Source organism: Saimiri boliviensis, chromosome 11 (genome assembly GCF_048565385.1).
Source record: "Saimiri boliviensis isolate mSaiBol1 chromosome 11, mSaiBol1.pri, whole genome shotgun sequence".
Taxonomy (NCBI): Eukaryota; Metazoa; Chordata; class Mammalia; order Primates; family Cebidae; genus Saimiri; species Saimiri boliviensis.
In genome coordinates this window covers 32401971-32428608 of record NC_133459.1, presented here as the reverse complement: position 1 = coordinate 32428608, position 26638 = coordinate 32401971, and the positions used below count along the sequence as shown (strand labels likewise).

Sequence of the window (26638 nt, the reverse complement as noted above, 5' to 3'; positions counted from 1 at the left end):
GAATTCTAGAGGAAAATATTGGTTTATTTATCATACATTTACTAAGTGAGCCTTATGTGCCAGAGCACATATTGTGGACACTGATATGTAAATAATTATATTGCAGATTGGGTTAACTTTTATTATAGAAATTCCTGCAGCCATTTAAATGCCATTATGGAAAAAATATTCAATGACTTTAAAAATATACACATTATATTAAGTGAAAGAGCAGGTTGCCCCATAGTATCTATAATTTGATCTTATTGTTATAAAAAGTATTTTTAAATAAATGTATACAAGGAATTAAAGGCATAGAACAAAGCCTAGAAAGATACTCACCAACATGTTGTAAGTCCTGAAAGTTATTTGCACATTTCTGTTTTATAAGTTCTTCTGCAATTAATATTTTATTGTAATGATGCAAACAACATTTTTGTTCTTAATGAATTAGGATGAATTATGCTTGGAAATTAAGGAAAGCATCATGTTCCAATCAGACTTTTATTAAAAAACCATAATTTCTTAACAACTCATACATCCAGTGAATGTTTAAATTTCCAATTATCTCATAGATGTCATAATATTTTTAAAATTTATAGTTTATTTGAATCAGGATTCAGTAAGGTCCACACACTGGGTTAATTGTCTCATGTGTTTTTTAGTCTATCGGTTTCTCCCTCCATCTCTTTTCTTTTCCTCTTTGTAGTTTATTTGTTGAGAAAATCAAAGCATTTGTTCAGTGGGATTTTCCACTCTGGATTTTGCTGAATGCCCTCACAGGGTATCATTTTGTATGTTCCTCTGTCCTCAGTATTTATAGCCTGTAAGTTGCAAATTGGATCCAGTGGCTTGATCCGATCAGGTCTGATATTTTTGGCAAGATAACTCTGTGGGTGGTTGTATATCTTTTATTAAAGAAACACGTGGTGTCTGATTGTCTTTCTTACTGCACCTGGTGATTATTATTTCTTATTGTGATTGATGATTCTTATTCCATTGATGATAAATGCCTTGATCCATTAATTTCCATGTATGTTTCAGTGGGCAAAAATATTTTTATAACAAATTAGGTTAACTCTTTGAACTTGTATTATCTTGAGGTCTGTTGGAACCCTTGAATTCACTCAGTCTATCAGTGATATACAGCAGTTACGCAAGGATCTGGAAACAGACTTCAGGCTTCCAGGACCCTAAACACATCTCTGTAATATACAACACTGTTAGCTTGAAGGATGGCTTCTTTTAGAAAGCTTTGCTTCATAAATAGTACAATGGAAATATTGTTTCAATTTGCTGGCAGCTGGCACCACATTGTGTGCCATGTACAAATATTCATCACCCACTCATAGATCCCATCGTTGATATTTACGAAACCAACAGGGGGTCTTTCACTCAATCACAACTTCTGTTGTTATTTGTACAATTATCTGGAAAGGAGCAGCAACCTCAAGACCTGGGGAGCCAGTTCATTATTCTGATGATTATTGTCTTTGCTGGTGCTCAGAAGTTCAGGGGACAGATGGGAGCAAGGGAAGCCAGATGCCTGTACGATTCCACCCTTGGCAAGCCCAGCAAGTCCTAGCTGGAGCCCTCATTTTAGGAGGAAAGGGGCAGAGGCTGAGCTTGGGGAAGGAAAAATCACCATGGTTATTTTAACTATATCCCCTCTGGATCCCAGGGATGACCTCCAGCAGAGTGGTCAAGACAGGCTACTGCCACGGGGGGTGGGATCAGGTGAGAGAATGGCTGTATTTGAAGGTTCAGCAACGTAGAGATGAATGCTTTCAGCCTATCTCTCTGAAGAAACAGATGGTTTGAGAAGCAGGCAACCCAAACCTGGCCTCCCCAGGCTGCTAAATAGTAAGCTGGTGCTATATGGGGGTTGAGGGAACAAGAGCAGATCTCCACTGGAAAGGTTAGAATAGCAACCAGTTCCCAAGGACTAGATTCACACTAGAGGTGGACTGAGCATAGAACTGACATGAAGGGAAAACAAGATAACTTGCTCAGTTGGTAGCTTCCTTCTGCCATCTTCCTTGCATCTGATAGTTGTGCCTCTAATAGTTGTTACCAGTGCTAGATTTACTCCAGGAGTGTGAGTTGTGGAATAAGGTATGGTTCAACATAAGGCCATGCTGACATTGGGTTGGGGGTCTCTCTTGCGTCCAGGTTTATGACGGCAACAACAACTCCGCCCGTTTGCTGGGAGTATTCAGCCATTCTGAGATGATGGGGGTGACTTTGAACAGCACATCCAGCAATCTGTGGCTTGATTTCATCACTGATGCTGAAAACACCAGCAAGGGCTTTGAACTGCAGTTTTCCAGTAAGTCTTTCTTGCATCTATGTGGACAATGAAATCAGCCTTTCCCATTTTATTCATTTATTTGAGCTTTTGCTTAACCATGAGATACAAAGAATGTGTGCTTAAGATTGTTTTAAAATCCAATGTGTATCTATCAGTAGATGCATGAGTAAACAAAATGTGATAAGTTCATACAATGGAATAGCATTTGGCCATAGAAAGGAGTGAAGTGGCCAGGCATAGTGACTCACACCTGTAATCCCAGCACTTTGGAAGGCTGAGGCAAGTGGATCATGAGGTCAGGAGTTGGAGACCAGCCTGGCCAAGATGGTGAAACCCCGTCTCTACTAAAAATACAAAAATTGGCCAGGCACAGTGACAGGTGCCTGTAATCCCAGCTACTCAGGAGGCTGAGGCAGGAGACTCACTTGAACCTGGGAGGTGGAGGTTGCAGTGAGTTGAGATCGTGCAATTGCACTCTAGCCTGGGCAACAGAGCAAGACTCCATCTCAAGAACAAAAAAGAGTGAAGTGCTGATACATGCTTCAATATGGATGACCCTTGAAAAGATTGCACCAAGAGAAAGAACCCAGTTGCAAAGGCCACATATTTTTTGAGTCCCTTCATATAAGCTGTCCAGAACAGGCAAATCCATAGACCCAGAAAGTAAATGGCAGTTGCCTAGGGCTGAGGGAGTTGGGGGAAAATGTGTATGGAATTTCTTTTTGAGGTGATAAAAATGTTCTAGAGCTGATTATGGCAATAGCTGCACAACTCTGTGAATCTACTAAAAGACATTGGATTGTACATTAGATGGGAGAATGTGTGGTATGTGAACTGTATCTCAATAAAGATAGCTATTGGGGAAAATAATTCACAGAATATACTCAAGCTTCCCCTTGCCTGTGCTCGAGGCTGCCTGGCAGAGGATCCCTGCCTGTTACAGCAGGAGGTTCAGTGGAAGAGGATTAGAGACATCTTTGAATTCTATTTCTATCAAGTGAAAATTGTGCAAGTTTGGAACAGTTTATTTAACCTTACCAAATCAATGCTCTCAGTTGTAAACTGCAGATAATTATACCCACCTGTAAGACTCCTGTGACTAACAAATGAGAGAGAGAGAACACATGTATAGCACCACAGAGTGGGAGCTCTGCATAAGTTTGCTTCCTTTTCCAGCCTGTTTCAACAGCGTATGTTTAAGTAGGTCATAACTAAGCTTTCAAACATACATTTAAGGTAACTTCTCCATATTACCCCATCTTATCAGAATGTCTCAGTGAGCAAAATGAAAAGAACACTCCTGCTAGCAAAAATGCTACGGGGTCAAACAAAAGAAATAGAAAATGCAGACCTTAGGCCTGAAAACTATTAAAAGCTGAACTCATTTACATATAGCAACCGAGAAATGAATGCCACTTAATATCCCCTCAACTGAGCATAGAAATGAGGAAATCCTGACTGGTGACTCCATCAGAACCCAGGGGCCATGGCTAAGACAGCTTCCTTGAGGACGTGGACTTCAAGGGAAGGGAGGAAGCGTGGTTTCTGCCACGATAGGTCTTATCTGCCTCTTCTCTCCTCACCAGGTTTTGAACTCATCAAATGTGAGGACCCAGGAACCCCCAAGTTTGGCTACAAGGTTCATGATGAAGGTCATTTTGCAGGAAGCTCCGTGTCCTTCAGCTGTGACCCTGGATACAGCCTTCGGGGTAGTGAGGAGCTGCTGTGTCTAAGTGGAGAGCGCAGGACCTGGGACCGGCCTCTGCCCATCTGTGTCGGTAGGAGGCCTCTTCCTCTGCAGGGAACCCTTGGGTCTCCCATAATACCAAGCTCTAGCCCTGGGCTCATTCCAGTTAGACGCCATGCTCCAGGGCTGGGGGCCGTCTACTTGGACTGAATCCTCTTGTTAACAGGCATCATGGCTCGCCTGCACCCCTTCTCCACTTCCTCACTTTCACACCTCATTACACCCATGCAGCAGTGCAGTCAGGCAGGTGGCCTGCCTTTGTTGCACATTTAGCAAGTGGGACCACAACCAAGTCATGTCCTCAAAATTGTAACGCAAGTGATAGCGACAAGGTGGGAGAGTCCAGCACAGCCCATTAGAAAGGGAGAGATGGGGCTTTGCCTGAGTTCCAGCTATTATTGTAACACCAAAACTCAGATGAGTCTCTCACCCACTCTGGGTCACAGTTTGTAGATAAAATGGGGCTCATGCTCCCTTTTCTGGTGGGATGTCAAAAGAGAGTAGGATAAAGAGCTAGCACTGCTCTCACTGATAAAGAATGCAATAATGAACTTTCATCTTCTTAAATCTGTGGTTTTTCCAGAATATCATCAGAGATTCTCTGGAATCTTTACACGTGTGTCACAGGACAAGCAACAGTGGTCTGAGGCCGAAGTGCAAAATAGGCAAAGTTGGTCATTCTGTTTGTCTGGCCTTTTCATCTCTCACCACTCATCTCCCTGCTAATGTGGCTTCCCCCATATTGCTTCGTCCTGCCTCCTACCTTGTCAAAACTAGACCTTTCTCTCTCTCCACCCCCTTCCCCATGTCCCACAACCTCAACATGTCTGTGCCAGCACTGGCTAATCTTGTAAGAACAAAATATCCACTGGGAAAACACATACATGCCTACGAAGCCCCACATACCAGAATTGGTGTACATGTATGTCTGGGTATTTGTGGAGGCAGAGAAATAAGAATAAAACCTGTTCACTGCCTTTGTGGGGGCCCATACTCTAGCATAAAAAATAGATACATAAACAGGTAAGTATAATATAAGAGAAGCACTATAGAAAAAAATAAGTGCTAAATGTTGGGAGGATATGAGAATGTTTTGCATGGGAGGTGATATTTCAATTGAGACTTGAAAGAATGGGATAGAATTCATCAATAGGAGGGAGGGGAGGGGAGTGCACATTCTAGACTGAGCATGTCTAACGGTGAAAGTGTGAGCCGGCATGGTGGGAAGTGTTAATGGCCACAGTTGCTTCTTTTCCCCCCAGGTGACTACATTTTCACAGGATCTTTAACACTGTTATACAACAGAGGGTCTAAGTGGACCCTCTGCAAGTGAACAGACCAAAGCAGTAGCCTTTATGGAGCCTCTAGTGTCTTCCTCTCCCTTTGTCATTGACCTGGTCTTCGGGAATATCTTCCCTTTCACCTTCCATTGCTGTTTTTATATCTCCCCTCATTCAGATGCCAGGCCCTAGGCTAGGCACTAGGAATACAGAGAAGAGTAGATCTCAGGCCAGGAAGGGTGATGCTTGCATAAACACACAACAGTATAATGCCATAGACAAGCAAGCCAGAGCACGCAAAATGAAAAGGAGGGATGATGACTCCCATTACAAGATAATTATTTTCTTTGCAGAAAGGATTCACTGTAAGATTACTTTGAATATCAAATATGCCAGTTGGACTGGACTTATTGGATTCACTCAAGCAGTGTAAGAGCATTTAAACTTAGAATTATACTAGAACCTTGGAGGCCTTCCCCACTGAGTCTGCCTGTGGCCTGCTAGGGGAGCGAGGCTGTGTGTTTGAGATTATGTGTGCACATTTTTGTATATGTCATGTTGTGGTTGACTTTACCACGGTCTACCACAAGTGACTGCCATAGCTTAAAACATCCTAATGTTTTATTCATTGGTGAGTGGACTCTGCAGCCCAAATAAGGCAGCCAAGACTCTAGGGTGGGAAGAAGGAAGAAGACCAGAAAAAATAGAGTTGTATGTTCTCAATGTTGTTGAATCTGCTGCATGCTGGCCCACTCAGCCCCCTCCTGCCCACCTGCCAGGCCCTTGGTAAAGTGTCTAGTTGTCCATGATGACATGATCCCAGTGCTGCTGCCTCCAAACACTCACTTCCCAAGAAGCGGGAGGTACTTTTCTATCTGGAATATGGAAGGAAGCTCTAACCAAGGTCTTGGATAATGCCCTACCACTTTTCTAGCTACTTTGTCTATTTGTGGAACCAATCAAGCCTCCTTCCCACAATTGTGGTTCATCTTCTCACCAGCACCCTATACCCTGCCATGGGCCCATTCAACCTGGCACCTTTCAATCAGGTTGGCACCTCCCACCCCAATAGCACCTTGGTGAGAGGGCCCACCATGAAGCTTCAGCGAAAGGTCTAATAGAGGGCCTCTCCTGCAACCTTTCCTTAGTGGTCCTATGTGAAACCAAGGGGTCCACGAGATGTTTGATGGATCCTTTATAGCAACAGGTAGGGGTCAGTCTTCCATCTGTGACCTTGATCCCTTCTTCCTCTATTTCTAGCATCTTGCCTAATCAGCTATTCCTTTTCCTAAATAACTCTGCATTAAATATCCTCTTCTTCATTTTAACTCATTCTCCCTTGATTCAGATGCTTATAGTAATTTGCATGGAAAGCAATAATCTACTTCCATTCATTTGATTGTCCAGCCATCCATTAATTCAATAAACATTAAGCATCTATAATGTGCCAAACAGTATACTAGGTACTTGATGTGCAAATATAAGACAAGGTCCCTGCTGCCAAGGAGCTCATAGTCTTGTGGAGGAAATAGACATGACTTAAATAACTTGTTACACATGCTACGATAAAAATCTATCCACATTGTAATGGAGACGCAAAGGTGAAAAATGTCAGTTCTACCTGGGGCGGGAGGGTGTGTCACAAAAGGTGTCATTGGGAGGATGTTTATTCAGGTTGTCTATCCAAATAGAGCTTGTGGACTTCATCAGGCTGGACCAAAGTGCTCAGGGAGGCCAAAGGGAGCCACTCTGGTGGGCTCAGTGGGCCCTACTGAAAAGTTTAGAATTCATTCCAGGAATGAATGCACACAGTGACTTGTTTGCATCAATGAATAAAGATCTGTTGATGGCACTGCCTAGAGGGTGGACAACTGTGCCAGCCTAGAGATAGTGAGGGCCTGAGCCAAGACTCTAGCAATGTGGGCAGAGTAGAGTCAAACATGAATAGTATCACACAGGTTTAGTGACTGGATCTCCAAGGCAGATTAGATATAGGGAGGAAAGAGGAGAAGGCCAGGAGGAACCCCCAGCTTCTGACTTCAGTGACTGCTCCGATGGGGAATGTAGACCTCTTCACTTGCCTCCTTGCCTCCAGTTTCACCCCTGCTGTACTCATACTGCTACCACAGTGACTCCTTCTAACATTCAAAGTTCACTAATGTGTCACACGGTCAATTAACTCATGCGTATAAACACTGCAGTTATTTCCTGGTACAGTAAATATATGACAGCCTGGTCTCCAAGGTCCTTCAGCCTGAGATGCCTGCCCACCTTTCCAGTCCCATTTCCCTCATCTCCCTGTGTCATGCCCTGGCCTCCAGCCTGTCATAATGTTCCTCACCTCCAGGAACTTTGCACTTACTCTTCTCTCTCTCTTTGCAGTGTCCTCCTTCCCATCCCACCCTTCCCACCTAACTTACCTGGTCAACTCTGCTTCTTCTGCTGCTGCTACTTGCTGTTAGGACACATAGCACACACCATGGCTGTCTTCTCTACTAGAGATTAAACTCTTCCAGAGGAAGGCAGTCTCTTGTTGATCTCAGTTCCCCTGGCAGCTAGCAGAGGTCCTGTTGCTATCAAGAAGCAGGTTCAAGCACTTGCATGTTCCTCCCTAGGAGCCTTTGAGGAGATTGGTCACAGAATAGGCAATCAGCTCTATACCCAGGGACTGTTTTTGTTTACCAGCATACAATGCAGTTGTTTGTAGTTGTATTAGTCTGTTCTCGCACTGCTATAAACATACTATCTGAGACTAGGTAATTTGTAAAGAGGTTTAATTGACTCACAGTTCCGCATGGCTGGGAAGGCCTCAGGAAACATACAATCATGGTGAAAGAGGAAGCAGGCACCTTCTTTACAAGGCAGCAGGAGAGAGAAGAGTGAGAGGAGGAGGAACTTGCCAAACACATAAAACCATGAGATTTCATGAGAGCTCACTCACTATTGTGAGAACAGCATGGGGGAAAGCACCCCCATGATTGAATCACCTCCCACCAGGCTCCTCCCTCAACACCTGGGGATTACAATTCAAGATGAGATTTGGGCAGGGACACAAAGCCTAACCGTGAGTAGTATACTCACAGGGTTTTACAGCCATCACCACAATCTAATTTTTGAACATTTTGTCCCCACGAAAGAAAATTCATGCCCATTAACAGCCACTCCCCATTGTCCCCTCCCCCAGGCCCTGGCAACCACTAATGTCCTTCTGTCTCCAAGACTGGCCTATTCTAGGTATCTCGTATAAGTGGAATCACACAATGTGTCTGGCTTCTTTCACTTAACTAATGTTTCTAGAGTTCATCTATATTTTAGCATGTATCAAGCCTTGATTCCTTTTTATGGTTGAATACTATTCCATTGTGTGGTTATGCCAATGTTGTTCATTCAGTTCATTGGTTGATAGACATTTGGGTTGTTTCTACTTTTTGATAACTGTGAATAATGTTGCTATGAACATCATCACCAGGCTATCCAGCTAGTGCCTGACCTGCCGGCGTTCAAGTTTTTATGCAGACATATTTTCATTTATCTTGGGTATATGCCTAAGAGCAGAATTGCTAGGTCATATGGTAACTATATTTAACATTTTGAGGGACCACCAAATTGTTTTTGAAAGCAGCTGCACCATTTTACATTTCCATCAGTAATGATGAGAGTTCTAGTTTCTCCACATCCCCACCTAGGCTAGTATGGTCTTTCTGACTATAGACATCCTAGTGGGCATGAAATGATATCCCGTTGTGGGTTTGATTTGTATTTCCCTAAGGACTAACAATGTTAAACATCTTTTCATGTGTGTATTAGCTATTTATGTATCTTCTTTGGAGAAATGTTTATTCAAATATTTTGCCTTTTTAAAATTGGGTTATTTGTCTTTTTATTGTTGATTTGTAGGGATTCTTTATAGGTTCTGGATATAAGTCTCATCCAGGAACCTTTTAATATGCTGTGCTCAATCACTTGGAATGAGTGAGAGGGATTCAGGAGCACACAGGCAAAAGGAGCCACTGAGTGACTGCAGGCAGCTCAGGCCCCCCCATGAAGCTCATTCTTTTGGGATTTCTTTCAGCCGAGTGTGGAGGGACAGTGAAAGGAGAGGTGTCGGGACAGGTGCTGTCTCCCGGGTATCCAGCTCCCTATGAACACAATCTCAACTGCATCTGGACCATCGAAGCAGAGGCTGGCTGCACCATTGGGTAAGTGTCAGGGCTGGCAAAGCAACCATCACCAGTGTTTCAGGGGAGCCATCGTTGGCATCATCACCAGGCTATCCAGCTAGTGCCTGGCCTGCCTGCATCACCTGGAGAACCTTGTAATCAATAGTGGTTTCTATGCTGGATGCCTTAGAAGATCTGAAAAGGTTCAGTCTCAGCCTCTTGGGGCTTCATGCCAAGTCCATACACCTCACTGGCCCAGATAGCACTGTTACAGCAGAGTAGCTGAGGGCATGGGATTGAAGGCATGCAGACCCCTATTTGAATCCATCCCTTCCATGTGCTGCTTGCAGGACCTGGGGAAAGTCCCTTATCCTCTCTGCATCTCACTATCTTCTTCTGTAGAGTATGGATCTCAGGATAAAGCACTCGGATGAGATATTGCATGTAATATGCTCAGTACAGTACTTGGAACATAGTGAATGTTTAATAACAGTTGCTGTGGTTATTTCTGACAGTTAGCAAGAACTAACTCAGCTTTAGCTGTATGACCCCTGACAGATTGCTTCCCTTTCTCAGGCTGTTTCCTCATCTTTAAAATTAGGACAGAAATGCTTGTATTTTAAGGTTGTGGAGGAAGTAAATAGCAAAAGCCCAGTGGTGGTATGTACTCCTTCAAAAGATAACTTCCTTCAAAATAGATATGCCATCAAAATGTAACTTCCTTCAAGCACCTAACAGGAATTCTTTATTGGAATTGCAAGGAGTCAGAGGAGAAAGAACCATCACCATTTATTGAGCACACAGCCTGCCTTATTTACTCCCCAAAATAGCCCTATTGAAAATAATAATAAGCCCTAATAACAAATATACATTATTATAATTCTCATCTTATAGATGAGAAAACTCAGATTCCAAGAGGATGCATAGCATTTCTAAGTTTGCACAAAGAATAAAAAAACAGATCTGAAGCCAGGTCTTCCTGAATCTTCACACTATTGCACTGCTGGCAAAACAGAGCCTTGGTTCAGATGAGTTGGGAGGAAAAGAGCAGGTTCGGATAGCAATATGAGCAGAGGTATGAAAGGAGGATAGAACAGGGAATTGGGGAGGAAACAGTCTGCCTGGAGTAGAGGAAACACGTGGATAAAGAATGGGAGATACATGGGGTTGAAGTATGGCTGGTTTTCAAGCATCTTAAATGCCAAGAACTAAGAGGGAGCCATGGAAGTTTCTTGAGCAGGGTCAGTCTACCAGGGTTATTTGCAATGTAGAGAGCTCGTGGGAAGGCAGCATCAGGAGCCTGTTACAATGATCTAGGAAGTAAGTGCTAAGGATTTGGAATAGCGAGGAGCCAAGAAAAGGAATGGAAGTGTAGCTAGGAGAAAATTCCTGCATGTGAGAGTTTTCAGTTAAGGATAACTGGCTGAATGAGTGTGTTGCTGTGAGAGAAATAGATATTTACTGATGTGCATAGTTCCGTTAATGTTAAAGAAATGTATCAAGGCTTTACTGTATGCAAATTTTTTAGCTAAACTCTGAGCACAATAAGGTCAGCAGTGTACTTAAGGACTTCGCATTATTAGGAGGACAAGTTAAATATACGCATTCATCCTGCACGGCACTGCGAGGATAACCTTCTGGAAGCACACCTGATCTGTTCACCCTCTGATAGAAACCTTCCATGGCTACCCCACGCTCACAGAATAAAAACTAAACATTTTATTATGGTCTTTGAGACTGCAGTGACTTCAACCTCCCTCCTCAACCTTATTTTCCACCACTTCTCTTCAATGACATTCTGGCAAAGCAGAATTACTGGTGACCCCTGTACATGGCCTAGCTCAGGGCCGTTGTCTCTACTCTGCCCTTCATCTGGAACACCTTCCTTCCTCCAAAGGCTTACATGTAAAATTCTCCATCCTTCAAAGTCAAGTGCAAATGTCAGCTCACCCAGGAAGTCATCCCTCACCCCCTGTCTTGCGGGGCTCCTAGGAGTCCTTTCCCCTCTTCTGAGCTCCTGTTGCCTGGTGCCTATGTTTTCCTGATGACACTGACCACCTTTCTCCTTTATTTATGCTCATGCCTTACCTCCCCTCCTGGAGCTGTGGTCTCTGCCTGATTCATCTTTGCAAGTCTCCCAGCTCTTAGCACAGTTCCGTCCCCACCCCCCAGCTCAACAAGTGCCAAGTGTTTGATGAATGAAAGAATGAATGAAGCAAGACTCAAGTATAAAAGTAGCTATATGCCTAGTGGATCTATGATAGTTCCTCAGTGACTAGCGAATGAACGGTGAGCATAATGCCTATTTCGCTTTAGTATACACATGTGCAAATCACGAGGTTTTCTCACTTTCTTAACTTAAAGCATCATTTATTGATTCATTCATTCCATCATATTCGCAAACTTCTGTTTATTACCTGTCTGTGCCTGTGCCAGATGCTGGCATTTTATAAATGAAAGAGACGAGACCGTGGTTCACAAAGAGCAGACACATGTCTGTCCAGAAGAAAGTGGTAGCACAAGGAGGAAGGGGAATGAAATAGCAGGACAGGAGGAGATGGGAGAAGTTATCCTGGAAAAGGTAATCCTAGAGCTGAGTGCTGAAGGAGGGAGAGGAGGTTGCCAGGTAGCCAGTGAGAAAGATGGGTGGGAGGGGAATGGGCTTCTAGGCACAGAAAGTGAAGCAGTGTGGTCAGCCTCAAGGAGCTGGAAATGTTCCCACAGCTGGATGATCACCTGCGATTTGATGGGTGGCAGCATTCATGGGAGATGAAGTTGCTGGTGGAGGCTCTGGGGAGCACAGAGGGCCTTGGGGCTGTGATGCTACATTTGGACAGCTCCTTGCAGTTTTGTGGAGAATGGGTGGAGTGGGACAGGATAGGCTGGTAAGCCCAGAAGGTGGCTGTCTCCAGAATGTGGCTGGGAGTGAGGAGTCCTGAAGCCAGGCAGTGGCAGTGGAGATGGAGAAGAAGGAAAAATTTAGGGGACATTCAAGTGATCACACCAACTTTTCTCAACCAATGTTTGAGACAGCAGTACACCACATACCTGTGTACCTACCGCCTACACTCAAATGGTGTTACTATTTTGCCATATATGTGTATGTGCTTTCTTTGTTCTTCTCTTTCCATCCTTTTGTTTTCCTTTTTGCTGAGTCACTAGAAAGTACATTGTCAACATCATGATACTTCATTTCGAAGTGCTTCAACACAAAGGGTTATGCTCATCCATGACACAGCAACCGTAACGTACCTAAAAGGCACAGCACTAATTCTTGAGTCTTAAGGAGAGCACAGCAGATCTAGGTGTGGCTGACACAAGGAAAGTACACGAAATCGATGAATAGATTTCTGGGCAGTAGTGAGGACCATTTTCACTGATGAGAATGATGACTGTGGAGGTGGAGGGTGGACAGGAGACTCCTTTCCTAGCCCTCAGGAAGAGAAGATCCAAACAAATACAGGAAACGTCCTCCCCAGAGTAACACAGCAAGACATATGAAGTCATGGGGAGCATTCCGAGTATGTATGTGGGGATCCCAAAACGGGAAACACCAGAAGGAGGTAAAGATAACATCAGTCCTCAGTCTGGACAGCTTCTTGGAGCCACAGCAACCTCAAAGGAGCTAATGCAAAGTGAGAAGATGTCTTCCCAGTTGCATTGAGAGCTGCAGAAAGATGGAGATAGGCGAGACACCGTGCCTTCCTCATTCCCCCACCCTAGCCTGCCATCCCAGCCAGTGCGCATAGCGTGCACGCATACAGCTGTACTTATGTGTATGCTCACTCGCTCCTCCTGCTTTCCCTTCCCTTCCCTCCTTTCCCTCTGTCTCTTTCCCGCTCCTTCCCTCCCTCTCTCTCTTTCTCTTCTCCTTCCCTCTCCCTCAACCCCCAGTACGCACACACCTGTCTTGAGTAACCAGCAGCAAAGTTAAGATAACTCACACTCATAATTAGACAAACACAAAAAGCCCTTTTGTGTTCGAGTCCTTATTTAGTTATTATCTTTTTAATTGGAAATATCTTTATAGAATTTTTCTATATACGAATTAGGTACTTTTTGGGGGGTGGGGGGGAGACAGTCTCATTCTATCGCCCAGGCTACGAGTGCAATGGCACTATCTTGGCTCACTGGAACTCCTGCCTCCCAGGTTCAAGCAGTTCTCATGCCTCAGCCTCACGAGTAGCTGGGATTACAGGCGAGCGCTATCATGCCTGGCTAATTTTTGTAGAGACAGTATTTCACCATGTTGGCCAGTCTGGCCTCGAACTCCTGACCTCAAGTGATTCTCCTGCCTCGGCCTTCCAAAGTGCTGAGATTACAGGTGTGAGCCACTGCACCCAGCCAGATAATCATTTTTTTCAAAGAATTCAAAATGCAAACAAAGAAATTTATAACTAGAAATGAAATGTTTCCATAGTCTTACTCTGTAATCTTACCCCTCCTTATACCCCACATAAAATAACTATTAATGTCTGTTTGCTCTACTTATTCTTTTGGATGTTTTGTATGCCAGTATGTCCATAAAGCAAATGTAATACACATGTTTCTACACCAAGTTCATCTCCATGCCTGGCTCAGTAACTTGTTTTTTGTTTTACCACTTAATCATATATCATCATCTCATCATGTCAATATATATAGATCTACCTCATCCTGTTTGATGCATATAGAGAATTTTTTTTTTGAGATGGAATTTCGCTCTTGTTGCCCAGGCTGGAGTGCAATGGTACCATCTCAGCTCACCGCAACCTCCACCTCCCGGGTTCAAGAGATTCTCCTGCCTCAGCCTCCCCAGTACCTGGGATTACAGGCATGCACCACCATGCCTGGCTAATTTTGTATTTCTAGTAGAAATGGGATTTCTCCATGTTGGTCAGGCTGTTCTCAAACTCCCAACCTCAGATATCTGCCTGCCTTGGCCTCCCAAAGTGCTGGGATTACAGGCATGAGCCGCCATGCCCCCCCCCAGGTACAGAGAATTCTATTGTATGCACCACCATAATTTATTTAGCTATTATCCTATTGAATAAGTGAATCTTTTCAGCTTTTCACTCCAACAAACATTCTTATCCCTCAGTCTTCGAACAGTTGTCCATTTATTTCCTTAGGATATAGTCTCAGGAGGCAAATTTTGATACATGACCTCAAATTTTCCTCTAGATATTATAGCAATTTACAAGTCCAACAAAAGTCTATGGGAAAGCCTGCTTTCCCACATATCATCACTAGACACTGTCGATAATTTTAGTCTTCACCGCTTAGATGGGCAATAGGATATTTAATTGTCTTTGCAGCTTCTGGTTCCTTGTCTATTTTTTGTTTGGACAGTTTGTCTTTTCATACAGAGTGTTCAGCTGGACTCATTTCTAGTCTATAATTCATTTAGATTTCTCTTAAATCCAATAATATTTAAGAAATGTTTTAGTTACTAAGTAGCTTACATATTGTGTATGAGTTTCATTATTTTTATTTTGACTGCATTGTGCCTTTTTTCTTTTTGAATTTTTTTGTTTTATTTATGTTCCATGGACATTTAAGAATATGAAACAAGTAAAAGAGGCTATATTTCTTTTACATAAAATGTATTATGCTTTCTTTCAAAGAAAATATGTTGTGCATCTGTATTGCTTTTTTTTTTTTTTTTTTTTTACTGTTAACTCTTTCTGTTGTTACCTGATCTGCTTTCATTGGCTTTTTATTCTACCAATGATCTTGTGTTTTCATTAATTCAGTTTTCAACAGTAATTATTCTGTTCTTTACCTCCTATTTATTTTGGAAATCTCACTTTTGTTTTTATTTCAAGGAGACTACACTTTCTGTTTCTAGACTGCTCTTGACAGCCTTATTTTGTTTTTATCTATATGTTATCTTGCATCTCTGAGAATACTATTTATGTTTTGTTTTACAATGTTGTCTGTTTTTCCCTGCGTCAACTGCATTTTGCACTTGTGCCATTTGGTGTGATTATTCAGCTGGATTCTTTATGTCCCATGAGCTTTATTATTTATTCAGTATCAAGTCATAGCTAAGAGCTGGACTCTGATACCAGCCTACCTGCCACTCTTATTAGCTATGTTGCTCGGAGAACTCTTTAAGCCCTCTGTGCCTCAGTTCTCTTATCTTTAACATGGTAATTACCTAGACCTAGGTGGATAGCTTTCCATTTTACCCAAACAGAGCACGCCTAAGCACAGTAGGCTATAAGTCACCCCTAAAGCATCTCAGGTGGTAGATGCTGTGCTATAGGTGGGAGCAGATGTCCTAGGTGCAAAGAGACAGCAAGATAGCGCATGAGTCTACTTCCAGGGGCACACACAGGAGAAGACTTTCGGGTGCATCTCCCTACCTTGCTTCACCCCTGATCAAGCACTGAGGGTGACCAGAGAGATTTGTAGCCAGGTTTGCTCCAGCAAGCTTGGCAAGGATTGTACCTTCCCAGGAGTGACCAAGAGGCGGACTGCTTGGATGCAGGAATCTATGGTCAGGCTCACCCCTGGGTGTGGTCCAAGCTGGAAAATGAGTCCTGCCTGGATATGTGTGGCAAGAGTGGACTGGAAGGTGGCCCCTTTCCTTGAACCCTGGTGATACCTGCAGAACCTGGCAGGTGCTTCTTCTTGAGTGCCAAGGATGGAGCAAATGGGCCAAAGTGCTCCATCCAGGACTGGCAGCTGACAACACGAGGGCAGACCCCCGAGCTGCTCCCTCGCTGTCACCCTGTCACCCTTGCCTGTGTCATCAGTACATAGAATACAGAAGTTTCATCCAATAGAAGTGAAACTCTTTTCAGCTTCTGGTGTTGAGCTGGAGTTTTGTTTTTGATTATTATTATTATTATTATTATTATTATTATTGAGACAGAGTCTCACTCTTTCAGGCAAGCTGGAGTGCAGTGGCACGATCTCATCTCACTGCAACTCTGCCTCCCAGGTTCAAGCGATTCTCTTTCTCAGCCTCCCTAGTAGCTGGGACTACAGGCACATGCCACCATACCCTGCTAATTTATTATTATTTTTAGTAGAGACAGGGTTTTGCCATGTTGGCCAGGCGGTTCTCAAACTTCTGACCCCAGGTGATCTGCCCACCTTGGCCTCCCAAAGTACTGATTACAGGCCACCACACCTCACCTTTTTTTTTCTTTTTTTAATAATCAGTGGGCCAGCTCAGATGAAAATTGGATAGGAAAGGGAGGGTTAGTCTTTTGCTCTTGGTGCTGCCCCTTTATCTGACATTTATCAAATACCTACAGCATACCAGGTTCTGAATCAGTTTTTACTGTCCCCGTTTTATAGATGAGATCATCAAGGCCCAGAAAGGATAAATGACCTTCCTTGAGATCTCACAATTACCCAGTAATGTGGATTCTGAATGTGTTCTGTCCAACACCAATCTTTGCTCTTTCCAGTCTGCCATTCAGGCTGTGGTCTGGTTCCATCTTACAAAATATGCATTGAATACCTGCTCTGTGCCAGAGACCATGTGATGCTGTGCAGTTGGAAACACAAAGACCAGACCAAGGCCAGGCCTTGTCTGCTGGGAATTCACATTCTAGTGGTGAAATAGTCAAACAAACAGGTACCTCCAAGATAAATAGATGCAATCAGTGCAAGCCAAGCGATGGAGTTAGTCACAGAGAAGAGAGAGAGGAGTTCTGCCTGGGGCTGTAGAGGCAATCTTTCTAACTGGGGCTAAGAGAGCAAAGGTATGAACATAGGGGAAAATATAGGATCTGACCACCAAAGGGCATTCACTTGATGTGTCTAGAGCTGCATGCATGTGGACAAATAAGGCTGTGTGGGTAAGGAGGAGTCTTTACACACTGAAGGCCGAGATGAGAACTCTGAATGGATTGCTCAATATAATAAGGAGCTGTTGGAACATTTTAAACACAGTGACAACGTTCAGTTCAGTTTAAAAACCTGGAGCATTTACTCAGTGCTGGGCATTCTGCCAGGCACAGGGGTATAAATATAAATAAGAAACAGCTTCTTCCCTTGAAGGTCTGAGTATTATAGATAGAAATTATATCAGTTAGGAATGAAAATAGAAAAATGGACTAAAGCCTGACTTCAACATATGGGGGTTCATTTTTCTCCTGGAATGAGAGTCTGAAGTTCCCATCCAGACTTGGTACCGCTCCTCAGGAAGCCATAACCTTCCTTCTTGCTCTGCCATCCTGGGACTTTCATCCTCATGGCTACCTACTTGGCTGTCGTAGCTCCAGACATTATGTCTGTGTTCCAGTCTAAAAGAATAGGGAAGAGGAAAGGGCACGGAATGCTCTCCTAATGAAAGCTTGCTTATGTATTTGGGAAGAACCATCATCCTTAGTGATATCATCCTACATCTCATTAGTCAGAACTTGCCACCCCTGGCAGAGAAAAAGTGGGAAATCAATTTTGCTTTGCTTATAGAGCCTCAATAGTAGAGACAAATGAGAGGTTTGGAAATGAAGCACAAATAATCCAACCCACAGTTTCTGCTATAGATTCTAAGAGAATGTGAGAAATGCTGTAGTAGAAGTTTGCACGAAACGCAATAGAAAAGTGTCTGTGAGGACAGATCATAATTCTATATGGCAGTTGGGGGTGGGGAACTACAGAGAGGAAGCACTTTTCCAGCTGCACTTTAAACAATGATAGGAGCTCACCATGCAGGGTGGAGGTGAGGCCCTCCCAGGCATGTGAAAGAGAGGAAGGTATGAATGTTCACAGCTGCTTCTGGAAGAGCTCATTGTCTAGGGGAGACGTGAGGACTTCAGGAAGATCTGTGGCAGCAGTGCAGAGGATAAATTGGCTGGGAAGCCAGGGAGGAGCCTAGCAACACTGTTTGAGGGGTCCTGGCTATATTCAAAAGAACGGAGTCATTTCTTTTGCACAGATGTGGTTAGAGTTGAAACTATAGGTGGCTGGCTTCATGGAGGGGGAAGGAAGAAGGGAGAGGAGACAGTCCTCTGCTGATGTGCTTTCCCTGCAGAGATCTGGGACCTATGGAAGGTGGAGAACTTCTTACTCTGGACTCCTGGATTTCTGCTCCTAATGCCCATAAAGCTCATATTTGGCTAATCGTCCTGGTTTTTTAACCACAGAAATACTTCTTAACATAGAGAGAAAACTGAAAATTCCATTCTTGGATTTTGGTCACCATGTAGCAAGAGTTGGGGGCATGGTTTTGATTAGCCAGGACCCCTGCCCAGTGGAGCTTGTCTTCTTGGGAGGATGCTGGACTAGAAAAACGTCTGGTTGTGCCTGAAACCTGGATTCCCCTGCTGTCATTTCAGATCAGTCACAGGGCAGCAATTCCCCATTGTGGTCAGTGTTGCTTCCTTCTAGCCAGCAAGTGGGCAGCTGGCCCAAAGTAGGCAGAAGGCACCAGAAGTGAAGCTTATTCACAGCTCTTGCCAGGAATTATGGCCGCAGGTTCAGCAGCCTCCACAGGGTTTATTTCTGAGCAACTACAGCAAGTTAAACCTTAAACAGGGAAGGTCCATGTACTTCACTGCAAGAGCTGAACTCCTAAAGGAACTGAACAGAGAAGCAACACACCATGGGGTATTCTTTTATCATGTTTAAGGTTTCAACAAATCAGGAAATAGCCAAAAGAAATGTAAACATTTTTTGAAGGAGAGGATGTGGATAGCCTGATAGGTATAAATGTAGCTTTAAGAATGGTGGCACTCTCTGGCCATTCAGTTTTCATGGAACACCTCTAGAGAAAGCAACACAAACTACTTCAAATTATCCTCACACGATAATCCAACCAAGCTATACTGAGTAGTTGAATTGGCCAAAATGCATCAACTCGACTGCCAGTTTAAGATCCCAAAAATGAACTCCAACATCTCTTAGAAGGAGAATAAACTATTCAACCAAAGAAATGCACATTCCCTGTTGGTTGACCACACTGAACCAGTAGAGATCTCTCCCTTTCTAAAAATAAGTAAACACATAAGCAAAAAATACATAAAATAAACTTGTGTGATGCCACTTAAAACATACCATTCATTAAAAGAGAACCATTTCCCTAAAGAAACACAAAAAATTTTTTTCTAAAAATGTTTTACTATAATAGACAAGAAAATTTAAATGAGTACAGACATAATAATCTCATTTAAATATAAGAAATATGGATGACTGATAGAAGGTGGATAATGACATGCGGGAGGAGAGATTCTGAGATAGAAAGACAGTGATGAAGGTGAGAAAGGAATGCAAAGAAATTAATCACACAGTAATAACTAAAATCTACAATACTAGCATTTGCCTTGTAAGAAATAAAAGCATTGAAGTAGCAGACAAGCTATACTCTAAATGAAAAGTAGACAAACATGGAAGAGAGAGTGCCAATCCAGGCAGCACAAATGCACAAGAGCAATGAAACAGAGCAGAATGAATAATAAAATATAATTTTATTTTATTTCTTGGGGAAAGGGTGGGGAGTGGGATGACCAGGGCTAAAATGTCCTTAGTAAAGTAAAAGGATTCATTGAGTTTCCAGGCAAAAAATAAACTAGATACAACATGATGAAAAATAAAATCATTCAAAAGGGTGGGAGTGCTTACTCCACAAAGTAATTTGGGGCTCTAGGCCTTGTGTGAGGTAGAAGGGAGTGGGGAAGGCAGAGGCAACCTCTCGAGCAGACCAAGGTTACGGGAGCTCAGGATGGATGATAAAAAGTCCCTGCAAGCATTTGGTAAAACTAACTCACACAGGCAAACACAGATCATGTCTCATTTATAAAATATTCATTTACAAAAAACAACCACCACAACTAATACAACCCTCCTAAGACTTTTTTTCCATAATGCTAAAGTTCAAAGTCAGTGCTATTATTGGTCCCACCAATTTTTGATTCAGCCAGCATATATAATTCACTTACAAAAGTAACATATTATTCTGATATGCATAAAAGCCACATAAAATTGGCTCTCATAGGCTTCCTGAGGAACTTAGAAATTGTAGTAGGCTGAATGGTGGCCCCCAAAGATGTCAGGTTCTAATGCCTAGAACCTGTAAATATTGCCTTGTTTGGATAAAGGGTCTCTTCAGATGTGATTAAATTAATGATTTTGAACTGAAGGGGTTATCCTGGATTATCTGGGTGAGCCCTAGATGCAACCACATGCAACTTTGCAAAAGGAAGACATATACAGGAGAAGGTGATTCAAAGACAGAGGTAGAGGTTAGAGTGATACAGCCATAAGCCAAGAAATGCCAACAGCATCAGAAGTTGGAAGAGGCAGGAATAGAGTCTATTCTGTAGTTTCCAGAGGGAACATAGCCCTGCTGACACATTGATTTCAGCACAGCAATACTGATTTCAGATTTCTGGCCTCCAGAACTATGAGAAAATAAATTTCTGTTTTGTTTTTGTTTTTGTTTTGATACAGAGTCTCACTCTGTTGCCCAAGCTGGAGTGCAGTGGCATGATCTCCACTCACTGCAACCTCCACCTCCCAGGTTCAAGTGATTCTCCTGCCTCAGCCTCCCGAGTAACTGGGATTAAAGGCACCTGCCACCATGCCCAGCTAATTTTTATATTTTTAGTGGAGAAGGGGTTTCACCTTTTTGGTCAGGCTAGTCTCAGATTCCTGACCTCAGGTGATCCACCTGCCTCAGCCTCCCAAAGTGCTGGGATTACAGGCATGACCCACTGCACCTAGCCAAATTTCTGTTGTTTTAAGCCATCAAGTTTGTTGTAATATGTTATAGCATTCACAGGAAGCTAATACAGACATATAATTGTTGGCCTACTAAGGTGTTTAGGAAGAAAACCCTATAGTTTTGATGTCCATGAAAGATGGTGCTTAACTTGAGCCTATAGTCCCTACTTACATCGTCAATGGTTTGATGGTTGGGGGGAAAGCATAGGGAAACGTAAAACCTTTTTTAGATTTACTGTCTTACGTAAGAGGAAGTAAAATGGTATGATATATTATTTTTCTTAAATTTGACGATCAGAGAAAATACAAGTTTAGGAGTACTTTTGAAGATGCTTAAAGATAACCTCCAGTAGAGTTTAAAAGAAAATGTAGACCCTGCAGATCACTAACGAAAGCTTAAAAACTAAGAAATATTACCAAAAAAGCAAGAAAATATAATAAACAAAAGCATAAAAGATGGCCAGGCATGGTGGTTCATTCCTGTAATCCCAGCACTTTGGGAGGCTGAGGCAGGTGAATCACTTGAGGCCAGGAGTTTGAGACCAGCATGGTCAACCCGGCTAAACCCCACCTCTACTAAAAATAGAAAAATTAGCCAGGCATGGTGCCACGCACCTGTAGTCCCAACTGCACAGAAGACTGAGGCACGAGAATCACTTCAGCATGGGAGGTGGAGCTTGTAGTGAGCCAAGATCACGCCACTGCTCTCCAGCCTGGGTGCCAGAGGGAGATTTTGTCTCAAAAAAAAAAAAAAAAAGACAAAGCATAAAACAGGATGATGAAAATAAGCTTCTATTATTAGCAGTAATGGCTAACTGATGTAACAGATAAACCTCAAATCTCAGTAGTTTAACACAATAAAGGTTAACTTTTCACACACTTCACAGTCCAGTGCTAGTCTGCAGTGGGGAACAGGGTTTTGGGTGGGGCTGGAGGTGTCTATTCCACAAAGTAATTCAAGGCTCCAGGCCTCATGTAGGGAGAAAAGAATGGGGGGGTTCAGAGGCAGCCTCTGGAGCAAATTAAGGTTACAGGAGCACAGGATGGGCAGGAGGCTGGGAGCATGACCCAGAGCACAGAAGTGGTGTCATCTGAGGCTTCTCTGAAGGATTGGCAAAGAACTAAGGTCAGGGGCCTGAGTAGAATGCAAGACTCAGATGCTGAGCAAAGGGTCTGCAAAGGGAGCAGACACAGGCTCCCAGAGAGAGGCCTCGAGACGATGGTGCAGAGGGAAAAGAAGCGCCTACAGTCACATGTGTAGCAACTACTGACTAACGTGTGGCAGGGAAACAGGAGCTGTAAGGAGCTGTGAGCTGGTGCCCACATGAGAGACATTCATGTTGCAAGGCACAGATTGTTGAGTTGGATAAATCTGAAAAGAATGCTGCTAAACAGAAGAACAACAAAATGTTAAAAATAAAATATTGGTACAAAAGAATAGCATGAGAACATACGGAAGTAAAAAGCAGGGATCATAATATTGCTTTTCTTTTTTAAAAAAAAAAGGTAAAATTCAAGGTTAAATAACGTTAAAAGAGACAGAGGGAATGCTTTCATATGATACAATGCATAGCCCACAATAATGCTAACAGTCATGAATCTTTCTGCACTAAGTAACCTAATGAGAAAACATAAAGCGAAATCTGTCAGAAATACAAAGAGAAATTGACAATCCTTATAGACTTTAACACATCTCTCTTAAGTAAAAAAATAAATCGAACAAAAATGAAATTATTTTAGGTGATTTTACGATTTGATGATTTTTTAATACTGTGTGCTAGATGCTTTATATGTGATTTCATTTATAATAATACTCTTAGCAACACTGCTTGATAGATTGAAATTACAGTCATTTTTTTCACAGGGGTAAACTGAGGCTCTGCAAGGTCACCGTATTAGCTCTCTCAGAACTAGTATTTGAACCTAGATCTTTGGCTCCACAGCTAGTGTTTTTACTTTATGGAAACATTTCTTCCAAGAACAAAGATACATGTGCCCCTCACAGAATCCCTGACACCTACAGAGAAGACTCTGGCCTCTCTCTAGTGATAGGCAGTCTCAGAGCCTCCGGTTACAGAGTGATGAGGAAGAGAAGGAAGCTGGCCGGAGGTTGCCCAGAACGTTAGAGGGGAGCACAAGATCACAGCCTAAGTCCAAGACACCAATCAATACCCTGGAACATTCTGCGGTGTTTTTCAGTGACCCAAAGCCCAGTTTTATTTTTCCACTTTAGAAAATAACCAAAGAATCTTTTTTTTTTTTCTTTTGAATGCCAGCTGGTCCCCGAAGAGAAGAGCCTTTTATTTTTCTCCAGACACCAATGCTGGATTTGAGCTTTGGGCTGTCTTCTCAGTTTTTGCTCTTTGGATAGCGTGATACTTAATTATTATTGTCTGCTATTATGATCATGGTTTAATTGTCGGTTTGCAGCTCGGGCAGCTTAGAGGGGGGCATTTGATAAAACAAGTATTATTTTCTGATTGCCCTTTCTAGTGTCACCAAGGATCATTTCAGCTGCATTCTCATGTGGGGACAGGAGTGATTTCTGCCCCCCTGCCCCCCACAGCAGCTGTTCATTCAAATGCCATTTCCCCCTAATGTAAAGATCTGCCATCATGACTCATGTCAGTGAAGGGTTTATTGTGTTCCTGCGGTGGTGACTGTTGTTTGGGAACATCCAAAGCCCTTTCACATTCTGGGGCCCAGTCCGAAGGCAAGTGAAATCAACACCTCAAGGTGCCATGGTTTTTTTTTTCTTTTCTTTTCTCATTTTTGCATGTCTTTCCAATTTGCAATGGGATATAGATAAACTGCATGTAAGCAGAGAGGTGGGAATTGCTCTAAAAAAAAAAATACCCAGTGTGTCCAAGTTTCCTTTAGACTAAGAAAACTGAGGACCATAATCCCAGAAGCAAGTTTTGCCTGTGGATGACACTTGAGAGGGACAGGCCCCTGCAGTAAGAATCCACTTTCCCCCCAGCTTCTTAGCTTTAGGCTCTGGTAGAAAATCTCTTCCTGTTGCTGAAGCTGAGTGTCATGAACCTTACACTGCCTCAGCAAAGCACAGTAGAGTCTCAGAGGGAGTTGGTGGGAAAAGGTAAGGGAGTGAGGGCCAAGTGGGTGCACCCTTCGCTAGGGCCTACTTTTGGTTGGTGGGGCGGAAAGTGTTGCAGTGGGAGGTGGAACTCTGAAAACACCATGAGGACAGGTATGTGGTGATCTCAGACTTGAACAGGGACATCTGCACATCCCAGAGTGTCCCTGCAGCCAGCAATAAGGTCAAGATCAAGCCCCAACAGGGCAAGCAGAATTTCAGGGCAGTCCCACAAAGGGATGGGAGGGAGAATCAGGGCCCCAGTGAGACCCAGTTACCTGAGATGGCATACTTGCTGGAGTTAGACTGCAGATTATCATGAGTGCCCAAGATGCAACCCAGGCAAACCAGATACCAGACTTAGGATGCTGAGACCAACTCAAAAGCCCTCCTTTGGTAGAACCCCCCCCCACTGCCCTCACCCCTGCCCCAACACCATGGAAACTGCTCTCACTAGGAGAATGAGGATCAGGAACTCCTTGCTTCTCTGAAGCTTGGACATTATCACTCATACCTGAGCCATGGCTTCCGGTCTCAACCATCCGCACCTCATGCTTTGTCTTCCTGAAGAGCTTGTCATTTCCTGGGTGGGCCAGCCTCTCCATCACATCTCTGTCTTTGCATACCCTCTTTTCTCTGCCCACATTCCCTCCTCTTCTCACCCTCCTCACCCACCCCCTTCATCTGACTCATCCTGTTAATCTCTCATCTCTCTTTTCTCTTATAAAAATATCAAGACTCAGCTCAGTCATTACCTCTCCCAGGAGGCCTGGTCTCATCCCCTTGGCCTAAGCAAGGGGCTTTTTCTGCACACACCTTTACTGTAGATCATACCACATGCAGAGGTGAAAGCATGCCATATTCCTATCTGCATCACCAGTGCTGGGTATGCTATCTGAACCTAGTACTTACTATTCATAGATTTAAAGTATGACGATCAGTATCACTATAGGCTCAAGGAACCTATAAGCCTGGGGATTTAGAAAGTAGGAGCATGATTGCAATATCCCAGTTTCTCCCAGGTTTAGACTCAGAAGCTAGCTCTGCCAGGTTCTGTGTGGCTAGATTCTATGTCTTTGGTAGTGTAGAGCACTAAAGATGTCTTGTAAGATCCAAGGGGCTGGATGTAGGTGGTAAAGGGAGAGCTCAGAACTCTCAGAGAAATAGGAAGTATCCTCCTTAGTATATAGGATTTGTTTGACTGCCTCTCGAGTGAGTTTGGATGAATCACATGGGTGCCTGAAAGCTGGTGAGCCATTCGTTCACTCATCAATTCAATCAGACAACCTTCACCAAGGGGCTAGTACAGGTCAGGCCTCATGCTGGGCACCAGAGATATAGAAGTGAATGAGAAACTGGCACCAGAGTTAAGGGATTCAGCAAGACAGGGAAGTCAAGGGATGACTCTGATAGAGCAGGAGCCTGTAGAGGGAGCATCTCCCCAGACTGAGGGGATGGGGAGGACAAGGAGAAGCCCGTGGAAAAGCTTCCCACTGGATGCGAGGCACCTACCAGAACACACCAGCCAGTTGGTGGAAGAATTTACTAAGGCTGCTCCAACAAACTGAATAGCTTAAAATAAAAGAAATGTGTTTTGTTCACAGTCCTAGAGGCTAGAAATCCAAAATCATGTTGCCAGTGGGCCAGGATCCCTCTGAAGACTCTAGGGAAGAATCTGTCTCATGTCTCTCATAGTTTCTGGTGGTTGCCAGAAACCCTTAGCATTCCTTGTCTTGTAGACACATTACTGCTATCTGTGCCTCCATCACATGGTCTTCCCTGTGTCTCCTCCGTGTCTCTGTATCCAAATCTCCTTCTCTCTTTTCTCTCATCATGATATCAGTCACTGGATTAGGGCCCACCCTTACCCAGTATCCCCTGCTTGTCATTACTTGATTACATCTGATTCTATTTCCAAATAAGGCCCCAGTCACAGGTTCCAGGGGTAAGGACTTGAGCATATCCTTTTGCAGGACACAAGTTAACCCACTACAGATGGCATAAGGGCATGTGAAGGGAGACCTTCCAGAGAGAGACTCTGAAGCAAGAGAATAAGAAGGAAATCAGTAAATGGTGAGAAGAACAGGAGAAGGCAACTGGGGCAGCCCAGGAGAGACTTGGTGTGGCCCTTGGAAGGCTGACTTTATCCTGTGGAGAAGGAGGAGAGCCTGGGTCAGAGGAGTGGTTCAGGAAGATCACCCTGGTCCTGATCGAAAAGGTGTATTGAAAGGATGGGAGGGGAACTGGATCCAGGAAGGCCAGTTACTCTTTCTATGCCTCTGAATATGCTTTTCCCTCTCTTGCCATCTTCCTCTCCCTCAATTTCTCTATACTTTCCTTTCTTCGAAACTGTTTCAAAGACACTGCCTCCTTGAAGCTGTCCTTGCCTCTTCAGATTAAAAG

The 26638-nt window shown here is 43.5% G+C and overlaps 1 protein-coding gene across 7 annotated transcripts in view; it reads left to right on the top strand.

Moving 5' to 3' along the window:
- CSMD2 (CUB and Sushi multiple domains 2) overlaps positions 1–26638 on the top strand; it is a 620269-nt gene that overhangs the window by 438555 nt on the left and 155076 nt on the right. For all 7 annotated transcript variants that reach the window (XR_012512371.1, XR_012512370.1, XR_012512369.1 and 4 more), the window contains 3 exons: positions 2152–2308; positions 3877–4068; positions 9390–9516. Coding sequence is in view for 3 of the 7 variants with exons in the window: in XM_074380476.1 (XP_074236577.1) it covers positions 2152–2308; positions 3877–4068; positions 9390–9516 (476 nt within the window). In the remaining 4 variants the exon portion in view is untranslated. The remainder of the gene's footprint in view (positions 1–2151; positions 2309–3876; positions 4069–9389; positions 9517–26638) is intronic.